The sequence below is a fragment of the Apteryx mantelli genome, chromosome 2, assembly GCF_036417845.1.
Source record: "Apteryx mantelli isolate bAptMan1 chromosome 2, bAptMan1.hap1, whole genome shotgun sequence".
NCBI lineage: Eukaryota > Metazoa > Chordata > Aves > Apterygiformes > Apterygidae > Apteryx > Apteryx mantelli.
This window is the reverse complement of record NC_089979.1, coordinates 57353109-57378410: the sequence shown is the minus strand read 5'-3', so window position 1 is coordinate 57378410 and position 25302 is coordinate 57353109. Positions and strand designations below refer to the sequence as shown.

The window sequence follows — 25302 nt, the reverse complement described above, 5'->3', positions numbered from 1 at the left end:
TGGTGGCCCATAGTGCACTTTCACATGTCCTTAGGGAAGAAGGAGCCCTGCAGCTTTATATTCAAATTGCTTTTTATGTGTTCTGGGGGGGGGGGAGGAGGGTATTAACTCTGGGTTTATTGCAAACAAGATTATTGAAGACGGCGATACAGTGTAGTCATAGCAAGTGAATCTTACTGCACATTCGTTATTGCCCGAGTCTCGGTTTCTTACCTCTCCAAGGGTTTCTTGTCAGAAGTTCTCTTAACTCCAGGAGCGTAACCTTGAGAGGCGTCCCAACTGAAGGGCAGATTCACGGCTGTGCAGCCTGCTGCCGTGCAGGAGAGCTCCGTGGGCTCTAGGCTGCAGCGCTGCTTATGGCCATGGAGTTTGACTCATGGTCATACGATATTTGGTGTGGAGATTTACCCTTTTCACTGATGTCATGCCTGTTTCTGGCCTCACCAGTTGCAACCAGTATTGCCTAGTTCCTCCTGGTCAGCACTGAGTGTTGTCAGTTATTTGTGATCAGCTGGGGCCAAGATAAGGGGCGGTGGGGTAGTTGCACTCCACCACATTATGTCATTCCCAAAACTGATACTGGCTAAATAAAATCCTGGCTATCCTCTAGACATTGTTCTCTATTAGGAATTGCTTTATGTGTATTTTATTCAACACACACTTTTCCCCTTACTTCAGTTTCTCATTCTGTTTCGCATATTTTAGTCAAAGTCCTATGCTTTACTGTTTCTGGGTTGGCTACTTTTGCTCCTCCAATTTTCAGGTTAATGCATTTACTGTTACTGGCAACAGCAGAACTATATAAGGTGTACATGTTTATGATAAGGCTTTTATGTATGTTTTGTACTTCTTTCTACTACCGAGGTATCTCATTGTTCTAGCAAAATTATGTGTAAACAGTTCATTCCCGGCAGCTGTTGAGGAGAAATGTTGTAACTGCACAAAAGACATTTTTAACCAAAAGGTGGCACTGCGGCTGCATAGATTCTGCAGTAGATTGGCAGTTTCACACAAGTTAATGAGCCACTCAATATGTGCATTATAACTCCACCTTCCATACCTTGTGAACAGTTAGTATTGAAAACTGAAAGTTAGTTATTTTCCAAGCATTAGAATAATATCAGTGCTCCAGGAAGCAAACGATTTGATAACTGCGCTGTAAAAGTAATAAATACTTTATTCTAGCTTTACTGAATCTGAATGATTGACTAAAAAAGCAATCAATATGTGAAAATATGCTGCCAAAGTGCACAGAATATTTCAGCTATGGATGTATCCTACACGCACAAACCATTCCTATTAACCGTTTGCTTTGCAACCTCTTTGATGAGAAGAGGTTCTTCAGCAGCTCATTCTAGAGATGGATCCTGTGGTCTTAAAAGTAGTTCTGGGGCTGACTTTAACATGGGCTGATTAGACGCTTCACAAGCAGATTAAACGCCACTCGATCGATACTTGTATTTTACCATTTACAGGCAAGATCCCTAAGTATAGTCACAAAGACTGGTTTGTTTTGCAGAGAAATCGAAGCCAGAAAATTCAGAATCAAATATCCAGGCTTGGTGCCCTGTCCAAAAGCCTGGGTGAGCCGGGGCTGGCTGGAGGGCGAGAAAGGAGGGAGCGGGCTACTGGGGTGGCCCAGACTGGCTCCGCGGGCGAGGAAGGAAGAGCGGGGCAGGGCTTGCCTCACTGTCCCCCCATCGCCTCCTCTGCAAAGGAGCCTTCTCCAGGGCTTATTAATTGAAATTACTGCTCCAGGCATAACCAAGAGCCCAGGGGCACAGCTGTCTCTCTGGGCTGTGCACCTTTGCTAAGGTGTCGCATTTACATTGCTGCAAGAGCCCTTATTTCAGTCCCTGTTTTTGTGGCTAGATGTTAAGTTTAAACACCATACTGAGGCTCTTAACAGAGCGGGAAATTACTGTACCTTTCTAGAGGAGGTTTGGTGTTTGGTAAAATAGGAGGTAGCCTTTTAATAGGCCAGTTAGGCATATTGAATTAGCATCTGTAGTTGATTTTTCTTAGCTTTCCTGAGCATCTTCATACATATAACATCTGGAGTTCTTTACTTTCTAAATATACTAATATCCAAGTCAGTTAGCACTAGGTGGGTAATTGCCATTACTCATAAAACAAAAATCAGATGCCTGCACACCTCACCTGGGCCCCCAAATCACAAAGGTTTCTTTTTTATGATCATTTTTATTTTCCTCTGAGTCACACTCACACTTGCAAAAGCTTTTCTCTGCAACAAGGATGGTAAGCCGCTTTTGAAAAAAAAGCACAAGAAGGCAAGGGATTCTTAAATAATTGTAAGATCCAAAAACCCATTACTTCAAGATCAAATATAAAACTTCTCAGACTCAAAGCAAGACGGATGAGGTCCTTTATTGGGAAAAAGCACTAGAAATTGAATGTTAAGGACCACAGGGTCACTGCTCCCACTTTCTCCCAGTCCAGGTCTCAGATGAGAGCAAAGAGTTATCTCCAGCGCTGCCCCTCAAGATGGGGATGTCCCATCTCAATTTGCCTCATTTAAGTGGGAAGAATTGCAATATATTGCCTAAGATTAAAGAGACTTCCACCTGCATTAATAACACCATTAAAAACTTTCTACTTTGTAGAATCACTATTTCAACCAAACCTTTAGGTTTATTCAGCACACACAGGGACACAGCAGCTGAGCCCTAAAACTGCCCATTTAAACCCACAGCATTTTTAAAGCAACACCATATTTTAAAGGATAGAAAGCTTTCCAGGAAAGTCAAATGCATTCCAGTGACCACGGTATTCTTTGTGTATGTGTGTGTGTGTGTGTGTGCGTGTGTGTCTGTGCGTGTGTATTCCCCAGGTGACAATTCTCTCGAGGACCTAAACACACTGCCAAAACCTTGGGTGGAAAATTAGCAAATTATATAAAACTGCTCTCCTCCAAAAGCCTCGAGTGAAAAAAAAACCCACCTAAAACTTCAAGTAAAAAAAAATTCAAGTTAAAAAAAAAAGGTTCGAGTAAAGAAAATAGTTGGAAGCAAAAAATTAAGTTTCAAGTAAACCCCTCCAAAGTCTTTTTGGGGCACTCGCTGGCGTTGGCGGGCGGGCGGCCCGCTCCCGTTCCCAGGGGGCGGCGGAGGCGGCGCCGGCGGAGCGGGCCGGGCCGGGCCGGACCGGGCCGGGCCCGCGGCATTTCACCGGGGCGGCGCGGGGCGGCGCGGAGGGGCGGGCGCGGGGCGCCGCCGCCTGGGCCACGCCGTCGGGGCGGGCGTCCGCGCCCGCGCGCGGGGCGGGGAGGAGGCGCGCAGGGGCCGCTTCGCTCCGCGCGGCGCTGCGCTGCCGGTGGGGGGCGGGGGAAAGGCGGGCGCGGAGGCGGGCAGGGAGGCGGGGGCGCCCCGAGGGGGCGGGCGTGCGCCCGGCCGGGCGTGCGGCGCGGCGAGGCGCGGAGCGGAGCGGCACGGGCCGCCGCCGCGGGGATGCGGCGGGAGGCGTGAGGCGGCGCGGCTGAGGCGAGGCGAGGCGAGGCGAGGCGCGGGCGGGCGATGCTCCGCCGTGGCGGCGGCTCCGCGCACGGGCGGCCCTAGGAGCGGCGCGGCGCGAAGCGGCGGCGCGCAGAGGGACGGCTCGGCGACCAGCGAGAGGGCCGCCCGGCGCCGCGGCGCGATGGCCACGGAGGTGGTGTGCGGGCTGACCTTCCGGCTGCTGCTGCCCGTGTGCCTGGTTGCCGGTACGTGACTGCCCGCGGGTGCGCGCCGGGGCCGCGGAGCGCTCCGCCGGGGCTGCGCGCTGCCGCCGCCCCCGCGGTGCGGGCCGGCCGGCTTTGCGGTACTCCGCGGTCTTGTACGCTCGTGGCCCTGCGCTGTTTCCCAACAAACTTGAACGCGTGCAGCTCACCCCTTAATTCACGTTTTTCTAAAATAGTGGTAGTCATTGCTGTTTCTCCACCTGGGCGGTGCAGAGGGGCTGGCGCTGAGCGCGTCGCACGTGCGGGTCTCCGCGGCCGGCCGCGCCGCTGCGCCTGGGAAAGCCGCCGGCGGCTCCTGCGCCCCCGCCGCCCTGCGCCCGAGCCGCGGGGGGAGATGAAGTGATTTCCTGCCCAGCGTTGTATTTCACGTGTGCAGTAATCGTTTCGTAGGTACTTTTTAAGAGCGAGAAGTTAGTGTCTTTCAAAAAGGAGCAGTTCTCTAATTTACGGAGTTTTTAAGGAGGGACTGTTTTTTTTTCTTTTTTCTTTCAGAAATTTCAGTTTACTAAATTGCGTTAGTTAACAGGCAGCCATCCAGAAAAACGAATTATTTTTGGATGTAGAACTGCAGTGACCAGCCGTGGGTGAATACATTAATATTAATCCATCCGTCCCCGTATAATTTGAAAATAAGACTTTGAATAAAGCAGCGATTACTTTTGCATCGCTAGTACGAAAAGATCGCTTCAAAAAGCCGGAGATTCCCGTGGTATCTCTGCCGGGGGGCAATGCCGCGGGAACCTCCACCTCGGTCCCGCTGTAAGTTGGCGCCGGAGCCGGCGGGGCTGCGGAGCAGCGCGCATTTGGACGGGGCTCGCAGGGGAGGAGGCGAGGAAACGGGGCACGGGGACAGCGGCGGGACAAACCCCCCCGGGGCGGCCCGCGCCGCGCACTCTCCGCGGGCGGCGCCGTCGCTGCCCTGCACGGCCGCGGGACCGGCTCCTGCCCGCCCCCGTCCCCCGCTTTGGGGTCCCCGCGACCGGCCGGGACCCGCCGCGAGCCCCTTCGCGGCAGCGCACCGGGGGAGCCCGTTTCCCCCTCCCCCCGGGGGCACCGACCCCTGCCCGCCCCCTCGAGCCCCGCTGCACCCGCCGCCCCCCAAAACACATTTTCTGCGCGTTTTCCTGGCCACCGCCTGGGGGGCTCTGCCTCCTCCTCCCCGGCAGCTCTGGGCCCCGGGGAAGCACTTGCCCCCAGCGTCCTGCTCTTCCTGCTCTTCCTTCTCCTCCTTCCATGCCACGGGCTCCCCAGGGCCCACTGGGATGAAGGAGGCCACAGGGCCCCTCCGTGCCAGCTCAGAGGTGCACGGGGAGCTGGTTGCTCCCCGTTGCCTCACAGCGTGTAGCCCCTTTTGTTTTTATCGAGTGATGTGAAAATGTACTTTTTTGCCCTGCTTGGGTCTGTGCGGCTTCATTTTAGGCAGCGTACCGGGCACCGTTAGCGCGGCTGGTGTGAAGAGCAAATTGGAGGCTGTTCCTCAGCCAGCCACCCACGCTTGTTCCTGTTTTTTGCCCTTTCCGAAGCGCAGCCCTGGGCCACGGCAGGTGCCCGGCCCCCAGACTGGGAGGCCACCGCCACTGCCGTTACTGCCGCCGCTCGCAGCAGGCGAGGGGCCCAGCCTCCACTGTGCTTCGAGGTCATCCATCAGGACGTCCATCTGGGGGCTCAACAGCGTGTCAATGCCATTAGTTTGCCCGTTGGCAGTGCGTGGGCAGGACACGTGGAGGAAGGGCCAAGTGACAAGTGATGCAGTCCCAGCGCTGGGCAGGCTGCGAGGCAGCGGGCCGGGCTTTGGGTGACCCGTGGAGCAAAACGGTGCTCATGGCTGGCTTGCCGCAAGGTCTGGCGATGCAGGGTGGGACGTATGAAACCCCGTATTTTAAACCGGTTGAGTACTTTCAGATTTTCTCTAATCTTAAAGATGGTTGGATTATGAATGAAGACAGATTTGCAAGAAAGCTATGCGAAGGAAGGGTCCTAGAAAATAAGTTGTATTCAGGTGGAATTTGTGTGCGGGACAGCTGATCTAAGAACATAGTATCTGGCTGTGGTGTTAAGTAATGGCATTATTATTCTGTCAAATGCTCACTCACATTGCTCTTCTTGCCAAACTTCATGAGTCAAAACAAATTCAGATCTAGTTGTTTTGCTGTCCTGACGTTTAGTAACACAGAGGTACTTTTGCACTGTAGTAGTACCCCCACAGATGAGAACTGATGTTGTCATAAATTGCTAATAGTCATTAATCTCATTCATATACAGATTAATCAAAATATAAAACCTGAACTAGGGACTTCTCTTCTTGAACATGAATAAAAAAAATCCCACTGGTTAAATCCTGCAGGGTTTCGTGGGTTTGGAGCTAGTAATCTTGTTCAGTTGGATCTGAGAGGAATATGTGAATGAGCAATCAGCTTTTTGTTGCCTTGATTTTCTCTGTCTGTATGTGTTTTTCTTTCTTTAAAAAATGTAAGTTGAGTGCTCATGAGGGTGAAACTTAGTTCAGCTGAGGTTCATGTCTCCACATTTCTTAGATGTCTGCACCTGAGTTATCCTTGAGCCCATGCTGTCCTCCTTTCCATGCAGCAAGGAAGTGTTTGGTGGCTTCCAGAAAAAAAGATGTTTAGAGTCCATATATGAAAGTGTTGCTTATTGGTATGACTTCAGGTGAAATTATATACATCTGGAGCTGAAAAGCTAGCGCAATGACTCATTGCACAAAATGACTCTTTGCCTCCTACCCCTGTCTGGACAGTAACTGCATATAACTGCAAAAAAGGTGGAAATACACAGTTGTGCTTTTTGTTCTGAATCTTTGTGTATATGATGGAAAATGATAGATTACTGTAGTTTCTTATCATGGTATAATTTATTTGCCCTTCTTTTTCTCAGAGTAGAGAGTAGCTAGGTTGCAGAGCACTGAAAAGGTGTGTGGAAGGGAATGGCAGCCGTGACAAACTTTAAAATTAATACAGCTGCTAAGCTGAAAGGTGATTCTTTAAATACTTTAAAAGTTTTTAATGACCTCAAAGTAATACTTAATACTTTAAATACTTTATTTTTAAAGTAAACAAATTCTAATTCTATTTACCTCTGCTGATATGAAATGCGAATGCTTTCCAAGCACTGATTCATATTATGTAATTTGCAAAATACAATTAATTGAATTAATGTTTTGGGATCAGGTCTGTCATACTGAAGAGTGTCATCTTGTGCCAGTAAGCCTAGATATATTCGTTTAAGCTTGAGAATTGTGTCTTAAGTGCCTGCTGAAGATGGGAAATTTAACATGTATAAAATGAAAGATTTTGGAGAATGAAAATTTTGTTGCAGCCTTACTTATGGCTTCAAAGTTAATCTACCATCATGTTATTCTGAGAATAAAATCTTATGTTCAGTCTGATGCAAATCCAAGCTTAAAGGAAAGCTCATAGTAATGTGAAACTTCCTTGAAAATACTGTGCTCTGTAATAAGACAGACGCTGTTGGATTTTTTATTTTTTATTTTATTTTTTAGTGAGAACAGTACAGTTAGTAGTAGTGCAGTGTTGAAAAATCAACAAAAGGGGGGGAGAATAGATTTTGGTGCCAGTGCTGGGAAAGTTTTTGTATTTTTTTGTGTTTTTTTTTTAAGCTTCATCCTTGGCATAAACCTGTTGGTTTTTTGTTACTCTTTTTGTTAACCTGAAATACGCAAAACATGATTTCTCTCTCTCTGAAGGAAGACATCAGAACTCTCTTTTGCTAAGTGCTTTCCTTGGTCTATAAAGACTTGAACCACAAAGTTGTGGTTTACATCACTTGATAACAATTTTTAATTTGTCTACTTCCAATTGTTTTACTTCACACACGATTCATTAGTTTTGTTTTAAGGAAAATATTATTTTCAAATGGGGTGCTGGAAAGAAAATGCTTAGAGAGAACAGCTTTCTCTGGTTTTAGACTTTTGTTGCTAGATCACGTGTTATCAGCAGCTCAGCTCCGATAAGCTAGTTGCCCGGCCCAGTTACACCGCAGAAGTTGCACAGAAATCTACTTGCTTTTCTGAACTCTGGAATTTTGGCCAAGATGAAGTAGGAATTATGGGAGCTTCTAGAGAGTTGGGTTTTTTTGAGGGGGGAGGCAGAGGTATTAGTGTTCTGTAAATGGCAACAAATAAGAAGAAAATACTTCAAAGAGTACTCTTTGAATACTTAGGGTACACATCAGATACTTGCTGGAAAATTGTATTTGCTTTTTCAAGCCAAATCTTTGAACACCTGGTAGATAGTGGGAATCACTTTTATTTCTCCTTTCAGTGACTGTGATTCATCGGAATGATATTGAATGAATCAGAATGATCATCTTTTCAGCATATAAAGAATGTGTTATGGATAATATTTTTAAAAGCATGTGCAATATTTTCAAAAACATGTATATTTAGTTGTTGGAAGTGCCCCAGGAGTGTGGCAAGCTGGACGGAGGTACTTGTTTGACCTTTGAATGAAAAAGTAGATTCCAACATGCTTGGGTGATCTTTGACTTTTGGCCCCCAATTAACAGTGCAGATGAAAACTTTGGAGGGGAAATACCTGTATTGCTTCATTAGCAGGTACTGAAATACTGTTAAAATTATTTGTAATTACAATTATATTGTAATTGTGTTCCAAATACAATCCCTCTCTGTATGTTTTGACGCTTTATTACTGTCCACATTTCCTATAGAATGAGTTGGACAACTCTATAAAACTAAGGCAGGTCTGGAGACAGTGAACTGTGCCATGCCTTGATTTATTTATTTATTTATTTATTTTTTTGGGGTGCTTAATTTCACTGGAGCAGTATATTTAAAGTCAATGGTACAGTATGAAGTTGTGTTGAGTTTTCAGATGACTGATTTTTATATACTGGTCTTTACAGGTGTTGTTAAGTCAGGGTGATGGCAAAGCAAATGGTGATGCAGTACTGTTCGGACTAAAGTGTGATTTGAGCAGTGACGTTATATGTGAGAGTATATATTCTTATGGGTATGTGCATATACCTACATATTAAAAAATGATGACATATTTTCAAAGCTGAAGTGAACTTTACATTGTTAGTGATAGTGCTGCTTGTTACGCTTTAAAACTGGCCAGTTTCTTAAAAAGGGGGAAAGAAAGACCAAACTTTTTTTTTTTTTTTTTGTCATTATAGTGGCACTGGGGAATATTTGCTATGATGTGCTGAGAGGAATGGTAGGGAACAGTATGAGAGAGATTCACATAACTTCCTGTTACATTTTAAAACTTGGTTGTTGTCCCAGAGCACTCATAAAAATGTTAGTCACATCAACAAAAAAATCTAGGAACCCCTTAATGGGTAGCATGCTAAAAAAAAAAAAAAAAACTGAAAAGCTTAGATGCCAGTTTGCACGAGAGAGCCTAAAATGGCTGATAAATTTCTGAACTGTGGAGAGGGGAAGGAAACTTATCAGGCTTCTTTTATTAAAAGAAGTTTTGCTGTTTTCTTAGTTCAATGGGAGCCCATGAAAGGTGGCTAGAAGAAGGTACATGTACAACCTTGCAGGAAAAACACTTCCCAGGCACAAGCCTGCGAAGGCTGTGCCTCCAAAGGCACATAACCTTAGATTTTTTTGTGCACAAAAAGCAAATGTGATTCAAATCTGTGTGGCTTCCGTTTTAGGTCAATTAAAATCCAAACAAGTGTTTTGGGGAGAGCCAGGAGGCAGCAGTCACCTGCAGAGCACAGTGTGCCATCTCTTCTGTAATAGCTGTCTGAGGCAGGCTGCAACTGCTGCCCTCTGGCAAGCAGGCTGGGAAACTAGATAAATCCCACAAAAAATGGGATCATAACATCTGTCCTTAAGTTTGCACCAGCCAGACTTATTTGGCTTAACTCTTCCATCCAGCAGTTTGCATCCACTTAATGGGTGAAATAAGGTGAAACAGAACCTGCAAATTATTTGACAGGCTTAGGGTTTGCCAGGTAGGCAACTTGCTCCACGGATAGTGAATGTGGACATGGAAATCAGTGGGGGGCAGCTGACTGCAGAAGGCTGCTTGGAGAAAGTGGACGAGTTGCCTGGTGACCATCGGAATCGGAAACCCCTTCAGTCCTGTGTGTGTAGGGCACGAGCTCACAGGTTTCAGCTGCAAATCATCTTGCGTGTAGAATTCCCCCTCGCTGTTGTTTAAACTACAGGTGCAAAACTGAGCCATATTCTAGTTTTTGTATCAGAGTAGTCAAAACATGGAATGGAATGACAGAACTTTGTGTTTTAGGAATGTATAACTATTATTATTATTATTATTATTATTATTATTATTTTGATGGAGGTCAAGGGAGAGAATGGTACCATTAATGCACTGGTATGTGTAGTTTCTATGCTGTTCCATTTCAGGTAATTTGCTAAAAGTCCAAAAACCTCAGACACACAAATTGTAAGGCAGCAAGGTGGGGGGTAGCGTACAATAGTCTTAACCACCAAATCACCACAACGGTATCACGGTGCAGCTTTACCAGGACGTTTGCAGGGGCAGGGGAGTCATGAACGCTGGCAAAAGCAGACCAGCTTCAGCATGGCTGGCACTGCTAAAAGTACTCTTGCAAGAGAGTATCAGTTAATTGGATCCTTTCTGAAAGGGACTTTGAATGATTCACTCCTTCCTAACAATAAAATCTTTTTTCACTTGCATATAAAACGGCTGGATGTTTGCACTTCAGTCTCTCTCTCTTCCCTCCTCCTCCCACTGCAACAGCAGCCCTTGTAAAGCTGAAGTATCTTAATTGGAAGATAACCTTTCACATGCATAATATGAGTAATTAATTTCTCCTGTTGGACTGCAGCAATCTCAGAAACAAGTTGTTTGCTTTCTATCCTGAAGAATGATGTCAGCAGTGCTAATTAGAGGAAAAAGTCTGTGCAGTCGAGTAGATGGTATAAGCCTATACGTTTAGGCATTTCTAAAGATATTGTAAGCATGATTTGCTAAGGTTTTTTAGTTTTTCTTTTTTTGATGATGCAGGAGATTGGTCAATATTTGTAAATAAACCAATCCAGATTTGTTTTCCAGGGTAGAACAGTTTTCTGTAGCATGATTTTTCTAGTGGGCATAGGACTTTGTACTGTTGCCCTATCAGATCTCTGAAGCTGAGCAGGTCAGAAGCTGGCAGCGGGCAGGGAAGAGGTTTTCAGGGAAAGTGGAGGTGGTGCTGGCAGCAGTACAAGTGACAGAGTCATCTGAGAGGAACCAGTATAACCAGGGAGTTATTTTGTCAGATGAACCAATTTAAGATTTTGAATATTAAAAAAAAAAAGTGAACAAGTCAAATTCTATAATATCTCCTATTTTTGGTGCATTTGTTAAAAGTGATGCATTATGTTCAGGATGTGGTTGAATTAATGTGCTTTTTTTTCTCTTGAGTGTCTTACCTGTCCATTTCCTATCTTGAGTAGGCAGAAGTAAAACCCAAATGCCACATTAAGGTTGCTATTTTGTATTTTAATTTCTTTTTTTCTTTAATTTGGAGCTGCGATGTTAGTTTTGATAATATCCTGTAGCAATGAATTCCATGGGTGAACTCCACTGTGAATAAAAAGGAGTACTCTTTAATTCATTTTCAATTTGTTGCCTCAGTAAATAATCCTTTGGATGGGAAAAAGTATGTATAATCACTTAAACCAATAACAGTCTAGTGTTCTATTTACTCTAACATTTTAGAATAACATTTGCAAGGCATAAAATCAACCATTAAGATTAACTAGAAATTAACAACTCTGGCTTTCCTATCAGTTGTCCAGTTTTGAAGAGAAAGAGATGAGGATTATGCTAAACTTTTCTCCCCCCATAAGTGAGCAGTTTCAAAACACTTTTCTTTTACATTTTGAATGATGAGAGAACACAATATAACACTTCTTGTCTGAGCTCATTCATATAATCTTCAGTTTGGAAGTTATTTTGGAAATGAAGTAAAACTTGAAGAAGTGAGTCTGTGTGTTTGTGTGTGATACAGTAATCACTCCTTTTTTGGCAAAATATTATAAAACACAGGATTGCAGACATTACATACTGTGTCTACTGTTTCCAAGACACTAATTCGTTGCATGTAGTTTGACAGACCCATAATTTAAAACTGAAGTATTTAGGTGGTATTAGAGTGAGGGTCAAATTCTGCCCCTGGTTCAGATGTTGCATAGGAGACAAAAAATTATTTCCTTAGCAGATTAAGGATATTTGCCACTGTGTTGAGAGATGGACAAAGGCTACATGGATCAAAAGATGCTAAACAATTGCTTTCTGTTCACTTGTCATGCTGGTACCAGTCAGTAAACTGTTTGCTCTATGTTGTTTGGTAGTAACACATACTATTAGGGAAACTAGTTTGTGGGTAATTTGAGGAACGCTGAACTCCTCTTGCTAGCAGTGATGTATTCCACAATGCAAGTGTAAGTTTAGCCTTAAACTTTGGTGTAGCTTTTGTTAAAAGCAGAATGAGATTGCAAAGGCTCAGAAAGGAATAATCAGTGAAACGTGTTTGATAGTGTGCTTCCGTTGTAACCCAAAAGCAAGTCTTTCTCCAAATTAGTAATCTCTGGCTGTAGAAAGTAACACTGATTGCAATGATTGATTATTACTGATATTGTTGATTGACTTGTCTAGCAAATCACTTGCTCGCCTCTAGCAGGCAATACAATGACGTTTACTCTGAATTTCATTTTAATACATGATCGTATACTGGAAAATGTCTGTAGCATGCAAGTTCAGCTTCACCTATTTTTTTGTTTTTTGTTTTGTTTTTGTTTTTTGCTTTTTACAAAACCTTTCAGAGAAGTAGGTTTGCTGTCACTGAGAATAGATTGGCTGATAAGCTAAAAGCTAGTGAGGGCAATTTGTCTTCCATAAATCCTGACTGATGTAGAAAATTTACAGCCAGAAATAAGTATTAGCTCATGTTGCCATTTTGTTAGCCTACTTCTATGAGAATTAAAAAATTGAACAGAATTAAAGATAGATTAGAATAGAATTAAGATTAGAATGGAATTATAGATAGAATAGAATTAAATATAGAATAGAATATAAAAAAAGTCCTATTATATTTCCTGGTAACACTTCATTTTTTGACACAGATACATACTTCCATCCACTTATACAAGATGACAGCCTAAAAGAAACTACCTATTTTAACCTTTTGAAACTTTGTGAGAGACCAGATTACTTTCTGGGCATGTGTATTGCAGAGCATCTTTCAAAGGGCACATATTTTCAGTGGCAAACATGGAATTAGATTTACATTCTACTTTTTTTTTGCATGAGTCATTGATAACGTCAAAGTTTTCTATTAGCAATAATTGTATGTTTCAGTGTAGAAATTCATAGAGAAATAGGTACACCTTTTCTGTGTGCTAGATTATAAAATAGCTTTCTTCAGGCTGTAATGCTATGGATCAAAGAAACCCTGTTACCCTGTGATACATGTGCCACCAGCCAGAGAAGCTGCATGATCTTTTTGAATCTTCCTCCTCATTTTCTTCTCTAGACATTTAACACTTTCAAGCTACTGTTTATTTTAGAAAACAAAGGTCTGTGAAGCATGGCCCATGTCACTTTTGTTAGCTAAATGTTGGCCATGTATATTTACAGTATAGTGCTATGTAAATAATAAATAACATTTCTACGGTTTATTTTCTCTAAATTGAAAGGAAATCAATAAACAGCTTTTTTAAAAAAATGCTTTGGATGAATTGCCATTACTCTTTTCTTAAAAACTTAAAGTTCCTGCTGAAGTTATAATCAAGCTTAGCACTATCTTCCATCATTTCACTGTATAATTAAGCAAGAAACTGGTGTGGTACTGCATCCACTTGTTTCTTTGTGAAAATGTTTTAACTGGAAAACCTTTATCTCCAGAATTCATTCCTTCCACCACATTTCTTCTTACTAATCTGTATATAGGCTTTGATGCCACATTTTTCTCTGACCTTGTTGGTTGTTTTCTTTTTCAGTCTGATCAAGACTCTTCTTCTAACAGAACAGAACAAAACCCTCTCCGATGGTTTTAAAAGAGGTTTTATTAATCATTTTTGTACATTTGCTGATTAGAGGAACTCTTTGTGCTTTACCTGTGTAATAGACAAACTTCTACTCCTTGCCTAATGTGACATCTTCTGTCCTTGGCTTTCTTGCTTTCATGCTCATGCTCTTCTTACCATATGGTATGGTGGTCAGGGCCTTTGATCTTTGTTGGGATCTTTGTTCCTTTGTCATGGAGGAATTTGAAACTCAGGAAAACTGATCCTGTATTACACTTCCTTGACCCAGCACAACTTTCCTCACCTAGTTCTCTTCAATTTTTTGATTTGTTTGATCTTGAAATAAGAATCCTGTTAGGGAATGACATGGTTGGGAATCAAGAGAAGAGGCTACGATGGCAAGAGGTCTTTCTTTGACAGTCTTTGGTAAATCTTTTTTTGAAGGCAAAACAGTAATAATATGTGTTAACTTTAGGTAGTGTTCCTCCTTGCAGGCCTTCAGTATAGCCGATTGGTTTTGTCCCTGCTGTCGGCAGTTGTGGGACATCCTCTTCTGCTCTCTGTGTCCTCTCCATTTGGGAAAACTCTGCATAAACTGTGTTTTAGACCACTCACTGTTGTGATATTTGAAGGCTTTCCTTTTTATCTACATCCTAATTTTATAATGTACCATCTTTTATATCAGATGAAATGTACTTGATTTTTCACAGAAACTAGTTAAACAGGTCAGGAGTTTATTATCGTTATTTTACTATCAGTATGAAACCTGTAGTTAAAATTCTATCAGTGTTTCCATTAGTAGTGCATGAACTTAGTGAATTCTTGCAATTTTTAAAAATTTGTTCTGAAAATGCATAGCTCTGGTGTAGAATATCAAAGTGCCAATTTCTTTATTGTCTTGAGCTGAAGTGTGATAGATTAAGCCATGTGTCTACTTAGACACAAAATATAAAACAAGAAGTGCTGTGTATATAGATATATAGAATTTTAGTGATGTAACATATCTTAAAATACCCTTCTACAGTGGTTAACCTGTCAGCCATTTGTTCTCATTGAATGGAATCAACAAACTCAATCTTCATGCTCAATACATACCATACATAAACATCAAAAACTGCTTCTCACAACTTCTCATCAGTGTCTGCAAACACAGCCTCTCGGTTGCTCAAAGACCTCTACAAATATGCTTCCTGTTAATTCGCTGAAAGCAAAGGTAAACATACTCTTTTGTGTGTGTTTGAACAGATCCTTGCAATTTATCATACCACTGCAAATTTAAACAAAAATTGCTCTGAGGTACAGTAACTGTATATCAGTTAACTATCAACTTCTGGTGGCCTGAATAAGCCACTCCCGATTTCTACATTTTTATTGTATGATGTAGAGATACTGTGGAGTGTAAGACAATGCGCCGTTTTCAGGGGTTAGAGATGAGGGTTGGCCTAATCATCTAACCGTTTATATCTTCCTATATAAAAATCCCCATTAAAATGCAGAAAAGAAGTAATGCACAAATGTTGTAGTAAGTAGTAAGGGAATGGCAGGAACTTCCAGATGGTCAACGGTGTGCCCCAGAGGATGCAGCAATGTGAATCTCTGGAATTACAGCAGGATAGCAGCTTATTTCCTGCCTCCCCAGGCCACTGTTACTGTATTTAGGGATTTCCATTTGCTTCTTCCATCTGGAGGAAGCCCTTTTCCTGTTGTCCTTGAAATGGAAATGTAGCAGTGTTAAATACAGGATTGTTCCAACAATACACAGTTTTGCAAACTGGAAATAAAAAAGGAACAAGAAGAAAAAAAAGCTCACTGTCAAAGTATCCTGCTTGCATAATTAATGCCTGTTAGTCATTGTCAAAGTACACTGAAACAAGAATGTCACTTCTTTTTTCTAATGGATGCGATAGCTAAGTCACTGAAATGGGCTTTATAGCTGTGTTGAAAATTGCTTCTAACATTTTAAAGCTATCGATTAAGAATTTTTATTGTTCAAGGTGTAAATGAGTATCTCTTCTGAGGAGGGGAGGGGTTGCAAGTAATTCCATAATTACTCATTGTAGGATTCTCACATATTCTTTTGAAGCAGGTGAGATTGGTCACTCCCCTGCAAGGTTTCTGGGTGATTATGGGACAGGTCTGGTCACCCTTGTGTTCCCCTGTTCATAGCACTGCATGGCCTTTCAGGCTGGAAGGGACCTCAGGAGGGCTGTAGTCCAACCTTCTGCTCACAGCAGGGTCAACACTGAATTTGGACCAGGTTCCTCAAAAGCCTCCCTGGCTTTGTCCTGCTGGGCGGTTTTTGGAAATCTTCAAGAGTGGAGGACCACAGCCTCTCTGGGCAGCCTGTTCCAGTGCTTAATAGTCTTCATGACGAAATTTTTTCCGCCCTTATTGTTGTAGCCTCCCGACTTCAATTTTTGGTCATCGTATCTCTTTCTCCCGTATGTTCCTCAATAAGGAGTCTGTCTCCATCTTCTCGATGACCTCCCCGTAGGCGCTCGGGAGCTGCTGTAGGTGTCCCAAAGCTGTCTTGTCTCCAGGCTGAGTAAGCCCCATCCCTCAGCCGTTCCTCACTGGGCTCCAGCCCTGGCCGCCTTGGTGCCCTCCGCTGGACTCGTTCAAGTTTATCAATGTATTTCTTGCACTGGGAGACCCAAAACTGGATGCATACTCCAGATGTGGTTTAATGAATGTGAGGAAAGGGGAATAATCTGTTCCCTTGATCTGTTGGCTACATTGCTGTTGGTACAACCCTGTAGCTAATATTGAATTCCCCAAGACAGATCTGGTCCAAAAATTTTTCACAATGCTTAAGTGTAAGAAACAAAGTAGGATGACTTAAAATTATCATTTTTATTCTTTTAACCCCCCCCCACCTAACCAAACCCCCAAAATTAAACCTTCTAAGTTTAGATCAAAGGATCACAAGTTAAAAAAGAAAGTTGATGTTGGATATTATATCTGAACAGTCAGAATTTGTACCCAGAACAGAACTCTTAGGAATCTTTCTGTCTCCTTTTTGATTTAAAGACCAAAGCATTCAGCCATTACAGTAAATTCTAAACCATATCCCTTACATGGAAGTAACTGCCTTTAAGACATCCTGGGTATGGCTTTTTATTTTTGGTTCCAACCTGTATAACAGGGTCTTGGAAGTCCTGCTGTGAGAAATCGCTTTTTTAGTATTTCTCTAAACTCACTAGTACCTCATATCTCAGAGTCCAGTTTTCCATACTTGGTTGTAAAAATAAATTTAAAAAAAGATGACATATAGCCACTGTCGGTATCTGTAGGGCATGTTCGGACTTGCTATGTCTTAACACATACATTATGCATCCAAAAGCTGAAAAAAGATTAAACTAATGTTTCTCAGCCAGAAGTGCTGATTATTAATGAATGTTATTCTGTAACATTGGCATAGTCATCTGTCACTGATTTGTAGTGGAATGATTAATTAATAGGAGAAGACCTAGTCATTTCTTCTCAGTTTCAAGAACTGTCCAATGCTGGCATTCTGAAAGGGGCTGACTAGCTAGTAAATTACTGGCATTGCTTTCCCAGCAACCATGCCCACATAATAAAGTATTTTTAATTAGATGGTAAGGCTTGTTACTGTGCAAATCACTGACAGCTAATTTGTTTTAAAACCACAGGAAAAAATTAGTTCAGAATGTTTCTGTGTTGCATTCCTTCCTCTGACATGATATCCGTCTTATGTGGGATTGATAAATTACTGCTAGCAGTAGTTATTTTACTGTGGGGTAGCAGTTTTGAAATAGATACTTGAAAAGCTTGCTTGTGTTTTGGATATATGAAACTCTTGGTGCTAGTTGTTCAGAGAATCTATTGTGTTGGGTTTTAGATCCATTGGAATGATTTTTTTCCCCAAAATTTTTGTCTGAAAATTGCAAGATTAATATATTTCTTTGGCAGTAGTATTTAGCTGACTGTGCTGAGTTTAGAGGGTCAATCTTCTGTATCTCAGAAGACCTTTTCTTTTAATCTCTTTCATTCTAAAAGAAGCACAGGAGAAATTGCAGTTTGACCATATGAAAATTTGAACTATTCATTGCTTGTAGTATAACTGGCCTTTAGGCAAGTTATTGGTATAAAAAGTTACATGACTACTATTTTTTATCTTATTCTATATATGTCTGCTCTTAGGCAACACATAATTTCAACATGGAAAACAATAATTGATGTAGTGTATTTGGAGCAACCCAGATGACTTTCCTGAGGGACTATTTATGCTGTTAACTGTCATAGTAGTGGGAAATATCTTCATGTTTTCCTGTAGCTTAGAGTTCACATTTTTCAGTGTATGTCACTGCTTCCCTTCTTTAAGTGATTATCCCCCTCCTCCCCAATATGACAAATAAATATGTATTATTTCATGTGAGGATGTCATTGCATCAGCATCAAACTCAGTTGTTCTTTTCATTTTACGTCTGATTTGGCAATCTATTTCATCCATTGCACAAGTGATGTTTTATTGTGAGACCACTTTCTTTCCTAAATTGAAAAGTAATTTAAAAGTAATATTTAAATGTACTGGGAAATATCAAGATAAGCTGTTCTTAAAAAGTGGAATGATAAGGAAATATTGGCATTTTAGCTTTAGATTTTCATAAAGATGTATAACCAAGGCATGTTCAAATGCTCCTGATATTCTAGCACATGATGTGTGTGCCTTTCCTAATATGTGCAAGTAGGAGAAGAGCTAAAGATGGGCCTAACTTTCAGAAGTGCCAGGCCCCATGTAATTTATTGAATCATGCTTGATGGGGGATACCTGTCCCTTCTGCAAATCCAACCTGCCGAGTTTCCTGTTTTCATTCCACATCTGTGCATAAGGAACAAGTCAGATTTTGCATGGGGAGGGAGAAGGAACATGCCAGCAGTGAAATATTTTAGAACATTGTACTCTTCACCAAAGATAGCAAAGTAAAGTAGATCAAGGCAACAATGTTATTTTCATGTATGTTTACAACATTATTAACTTTCTGTTTGAGATATTGCATTCAAAACACGCTCAAGGAATTCATTCTGTTAGTAACAGTTGTGGATAGAATTGATACAGATTTATTCTTTGACATGTTAATATTGGTAGCCAGGACTGGTGCACATGCAGTCACTTAATTGATTTTTAAAACATTACCTTTTAGGTTGGCAGATTCTTTAATGTATGTTACTCTCTCTCTCTTTTTTTTTTTAAAGTAATGATCCCATAGGCCAAGAACATAATGATCCCATAGTCCAAGAACAAGTGCTATGAGTGCCAGAAGACTGCTCAGGAAGACCAGTGTCTTCATTCCATGAATTAGATAACATATAAAATGCCATCTCACCTTAACAAAATTGAGTAAATCAGAGGAAGATGTAAAAAATAATTAGAAAAGTGATGGTTTTGTTTGTGTGTTATATTACTTGAGTTAGCAAAAATGCTGTTTGTCATTCACTTACATTCCTGAGTTACATGTGGTATCTAGCTAGATTTTTCCTTATACTTAGAATAGGAAGTATCTGACATACAGCCTTAAAGTCAGCAGTAGCGATTTGTGCTTAGTCTAAGACTGCAAATAATGTCAATAAATTAATGACAGCATGGGTATTTACAGACAGAGGATAAATAGAGATATTAGAAATGCAGTCTTGAACGCAAAAGAAGGAAAATGCCTTTCGTGAAGTGGTTAATCAAAATTGCAGAAGAAGATACCATCAGTGTTGTCTACAGTGCTAGCACTAGCATATTGCAATGAAGCTGTTTGTTTGCTGCTGTTTTTTTAATCATAATCCTGCAAGAACATGTTGCCCTTCAAGGACCTCTGACCACAGGCTGTATCATTATTGGCTTTCGTCACGAACAAGGAAAAAAGATTCCTTAGGCTGGCTGAATTGCTAACCTTTTTTGTTTTTGTTTTGTTTTGTTTTTCCTTTTGGCTGTTCCTGTCTGGTAGTATCCAGAATAACAGATTCAGGGCCCTCAGGGAGATTGAGTGTTCGGAGCAAAAACACAAGCAAATTGCCTCCATCCTTTAATATCCTCCTTTGCACTTCCTTTATGTGTTTTTGTTGGTAACCATGAGCAGACTGCATCTCTCATTGCAGTTCACACTACCTCCCTGTCTGTCAGTTTTGTATTATAGTATAATTAAGCTCATTATATATTTAGATTGCTTCTGAAAGATCAGTTACTAATAAGAAGGTAGTAACATAATAAAAAGTGTTATGATGGCCTTGACCTTGTAATATTTGAATCTTTGTATCTTGCATTGATTTCTTGTGAGTTTTGAGTGGTCAGCATCCTGCTGTAACTGTCTGTATTCTGTTTTTGGAAACAATTTTAGTCAAATATAGAATATGTACTGCTACCTGAACTGTCTTATAATTTTAAAATAATAATAGCAAAGATGCAATAGGACTGGTTTCTTTGAGTCAGAATTATTGAAAGCACTAATATCAAAGGATTATATCCTAATAATTTAAATGATGCTACTGTAGGAGAAATCAGATTCCTTTGTAGTTATTTCACAGGCTGAGGGAAAATGTGAAAATGAGCCGCAGACAGGTTTCTTTGCTATGCTGATGGAGGTCTGGTAACTTGAAAGTCATTACTTCTGATGCACCCTGACAAGTCTGAGATTGGGGTTAGGTGCAAAAGAGAAATCATTGAAGAAAACATAATTGTATGAATGAGGTGTCAGTGAGAGTATGAAACACAAGATAAAGTTAACAGTTTGATTAAGATATGCTGTTCATTAGATATCTGTAAGACAGATGACTTAGACTGAGCACTATTATATGCATCACATTCTTTCCTGGATTCTTAGGAAGTAAAAGCTGGAGGATTTAACATTTGAAGAGTCTTTCACCACTTGGTGTGTGGATTTGCATTAGGGATATCCAAAGTCCTGGTGATAGAGCTAGCTGGCTAGAATGAGCTGAAATAAAGCTAATGAAGAAAAATTTTAAAGAGAGAATAAGTATATTCACACAGATATAAGAAATATCTGTTGTGGTTAAATCTGGAAAGGTAGGAAGCCAATTTTCATCGTTCAGAATGTGGCCAGCCCCATTGGAAACATCTGCTGAGCCAAAGACAATGTAGCACGCATAGAAAATAATTATGAACTTGATCACATGCTTGCTTCAACTTTCACCAACTCTGTGTCAAAGTGAGCCTGCTTTTGGCCCAATTTTCTGTACATGAGAGTTAATGGGGAAAGGAGAGTCTCCCAAGATATCTTTTGTTATCAAGTTGTGAATGCTTTTAGCTCTTAAAATTTTTCAGAAGGGTTTTTTGTTTTTATTATGGTGCTTGTGGAAACATACACCAGATAAACCATCTAGTTTATTGGCTGAAATGATGATAGCACCTTTTTTTTTTTGAACAAAACTTTGGAGAGGGAAGTCCAGTTACATTCTCTGATGATTATCTTCTGTGCAGCAATGATATCTTGCTGATCGTGTTGTCTTCATGGCATTGCTAAATTCATTAAAATATTCTGAAGTAAATGGGCTTTCAAAAATGTGCAGATGCAGTAAAATTAGGTGAATAATATGTACATGGAGCCCTTAGCAATCTTAATTGCTTTTGTGGTAGATGATAGAAATCTATAGCAGAGGTATAAAGAAGTCTTTGTTCCAGTACTAAAATTGCTAGGTGGAAGAGTTTTGCTCTGTGTTATCCACCTACATGGCATTAGAGAGAATGGATGTGGAAATCCTGTTTCTTAAACAAGAGTGAGAGAGCAGAGGATCAAAAATATAAGTCCAATGTTGGGAATGGCTTCTTTTTAAAATAATCCAGAAAGCATATGGACACATGCAGGAGACCTTTGAGAGTGCATCTTAAGCACCTGGGTGATGAAAGTAAACTCCGTCAGCTAGATGTGCAGATTTTTTTAGTCCAAAATAAAATACTGGTCGACTTTGTTCGGTTCCATAGGGATACAGATTTCTTGTGTCCTTCTAGAGTTATTGGGCCCTGGCTGATCCTTCTATTTATATTTCAAAATTTATTTAATCTTTTTGGCAACAGTGAGTTTTGCCTGAAGAGATTGACTGAGCAGGGTAAGTGTCTTTTGCCACATAGCCTGTCTTCTATGATTGACTGCATTAGATATTACTGTGTATCTTGATATACAATAATGTGTCCAGGAGCTAGAGAAGTATTAGGTAAGACTCTCATTGTTATTAACGTATGCAGAAGTTTATAATATTTATATATTGGGAGATGCGACATTTTTCCTGTGTTGCTCTTCTATAAAGAGCCAAGATAGATCTGAAGATGCCTGTTGTTTTGAACAGATTTCAGAAGAACAAATGTCCCTCTGAAGCTGTAACTTTGGCAGTATTTTGTCTCTCACCTTTAGAAACCACATGCCCTCATGTAGGAGCTGCTCTGATTCTGAAAGCATGAGAGCTAGGACTATTTTTTTTTGAGAGAGAGAAAAAGCCATGGATTATGATTATTATATTGGCATTACTCCAGAAAAATACAGTCACCTTCATTGGAAGCAAATTGGGTTACTTCTGAAGAAATACAAACGGAGTATAATTTACTGACCTACTGAATGTTGTTACAGGAGAGAATCATTAATGAGGAAGATCATTATATAATAATGTGATTGTAATGAGATCACATGTTTCAGAGGATTTTAAGTCCATTTTATGAAGGATTGAAAGGCAGGCAGATAAGGACAGTAAATTGAAGAATAAGGAAGAAGGCAAATGGACTAAGAAAAATGAGAGTGCAGACAATGAGGAAAATGTTAGTGAAGTGAGAGATAGGGTAGCAGGTGCCTTATAGACAAGAGTAAAGAAATAGGGCAGGCTGGTCTTTGAGAAATATTAAATGAGTAGAGGGATTCAAAGAAAAGAATATGCTTGGTGATAAGCTAGAAAGATAAGCAAGTCAGACAACTAGGCCAGGTGGGAGGTGGATAACATAGACAGCAAATAACACTGCCAGCAGAAAGGATTTGAGTAATAGCGTCCCGTAATAATGTGTGAATCTTAGAAACGATACAGAAAGGAGTGGCAGGGCTTCCATAAAAGACCAAATAGAGCAGAAGGGGTGCAGAAGTAGAGTCAAAAGATTGCAGCCAAATTTTTTGTCTGGCAAAACAGCAATGGTACTGTCATCCAGAAGAAGACAGAGACTAGACAGATTGTGACACAAAATGTATTTTAAAGTGACTGGATTTGAGGAGGTGATCAGACATCCAAGAAGAGAGGTCAATAGTGACAAATGTGAAGTGGTGGTGAAAGGAGGGTGAGGAAAGCATATATATCCGGACATTGCTAGTGACAGAATTTGGTATTTTGGGTTTGCTTTTTGAATTGGGGGGGGGGAAGGGGAGGATGTTTTTCTTGAGATGGTGATTTGGTTTTGTGTCTTATATCAACATTTACTGTGGTTCAGAGTAATGTGTTTTTACTAGAGATGACTGAAATTGTGGAAAGATTCATGGCAAATATTCTCACCTGTGGCAGCTGGTGTGAGGTACAGGCCACACCTACTTTGGGAATCAACTAATTCTGGCTTGCATTTAAAGAAAAAAAAAGTGTATATTGTGCTAGTATAATGTTCATTTTTGGCCTAAAAATTATCCCTGAATATGGTGTCCTTTCCAGTTTCTCTCCTGCCCTTCCCTCCATCACACCAGGGTGCCAACTCTGTTTTATGAGTCAGTGGGTCTCTGGTTGGGTAAAATCAGGGATAGTCTTATCAGCTGTGGTTGGGCAATGATGGTGTTTGGTGGTTTGCTGGCCTAGTAAAGTTTGGTGTTGCTTTATGTCTCTGAGTGTATTTGTTGCTTTAAGAAAAGTATACTCTTTCTAATGTTTCATAACAGCTTTAAAAAGAAAAAAAAAAGGTCATGGCCACCTAGAGATGCTTTTTAATAAATTAACTATGTTCTTGTATTTTTCAGGACATATGACTTTTCTTGGTAACATTATCTTAGTCATCTCATGTCGCGCTGGGTTATGACCTTTCTGTGCTAGTGCAGCATTAGGCCTTTAAATTTTTTCTTCCAGAATGTATTTAAAAATAATTAAGTAGTGCTGTCTTACACTGGCTGAAGGAATACATACAAGGGCATTTGTTCTGCATTTCATTTTATATGACTGCAATATGGATTTTAGAAAAATGTTGGCTGTACATTGCTTAAACTTTGATTTTATAATTTTTTTAATTTGAAAATGAACTCATTGACATTCACTTTTTGATGTTCAGAGAGAGAAAAGTTGCTCATTCTTAGCTCTTCTGTTTCTCTTACTGTGTCTACACATTTTATTTTAAGGCTTCCTTAATAACATTTCAAAATTCTAACTTAATTTAACTTTACCTTCTGATTTCCGCTTTTTAAAAAAGCGACTATTCCAGAACAAAACTTAAAGGTGGATTTATTTTGGCAATCTCAGGGAGGGAGAAGAAGAACTGTGTGAGCTTTTTAAGCGCTTACTTGCTCTGGGAGTCTCGTGTATTACTGTGTTTGAAAAATGGAGCGTGTTTGTTCTGACAGTTGTGAAGGGCTGAAATGACACAAACCACTGCAGCTATGGCTCTCTTGGGACTCCTTAGCCTTGTCTCTACGAGGAAGCTAAGTCTTTGCTGGAAAATGTGTGTTTTGTTTTTTCTTCTTTCATTGTAACTGCTCTGTTAGAAGTACTTCAGATGCTAGCATGGGCCCATTAGAATGTTTTTCCATAAACATGTTGCTTTGATTTGATACATGCAAAATCTCAAACTGGCTTTGTGCTTAAACCAAGAAAGCTGAGCAGTGAAAAAAGAATCACCTTAACTTTTTGAAAATACCAAACTACATATCTTAGGCTTCCTGATTTGACAGTACGGTTACTAGCTGTTGTTCTGTTTTTCTGACGGAGAAGGCTGCAGCCTGACAAAGATGGGTTTTGCTGGTCTGTGTTGAAGTGGAAGGCATGTAGTCAGGGACATGAAGGAAAAGGTAAATTTATGCTGAAGTTCGGAGGGAGAACGTGAAAGTGAGTGCCTGGGCAGGAGTCACTAAGTGGGGCAGGGGGAATTTGTTGATTTGGCAGGAATGAGGAACAAAGCTCTGCAAGGGATTGATTTATGTAAATGGGGTAATGCATCTTCAGATTTGCTTGTTAAGAGTGACTCACAATAAACTGTAGGGTCAGGGTGCCGCCTTCACTGCTATAGCAATTTTTTTTTGGATTCTTGCTTGTGAAAAGACCAGTTTTATATATGCAAAACAATAATTTTCAGGCCAGATACCAAATTATTCGTGCAGATCAACATTTGTGTAGTAATTGGTTTTGGTGCTCACAGGAACATGGCATTAGCATGTTTTAGTGGGTGTGAATGGAACTGCTGGTATGTTTGTGTGCATGAGTAAGTAAGGAAACCTGCTTCTAAAAACCCTTGGGTTTATGTAATTAACGCATGCAGGGATTGGACATTGAAGGTTGTCTTTACATCTGTCCTTTTGGAGTACAGTTAAAGTGTCTTGTTTCTTTCACCACAAATAAATTGTAGTCTTGTAAAGTTTTCAGAAGGTGCTAT

General features: G+C 40.9%; 1 protein-coding gene across 1 annotated transcript in view; it reads left to right on the top strand.

Moving 5' to 3' along the window:
• Window positions 1-3530: 3530 nt before the first annotated feature.
• PIEZO2 (piezo type mechanosensitive ion channel component 2) overlaps window positions 3531-25302 on the top strand; it is a 318339-nt gene continuing 296567 nt past the window's right edge. The window contains exon 1 of the mRNA XM_067290714.1: window positions 3531-3718. Within this exon, the coding sequence (XP_067146815.1) occupies window positions 3655-3718 (64 nt within the window). The 5' untranslated portion in view covers window positions 3531-3654. The remainder of the gene's footprint in view (window positions 3719-25302) is intronic.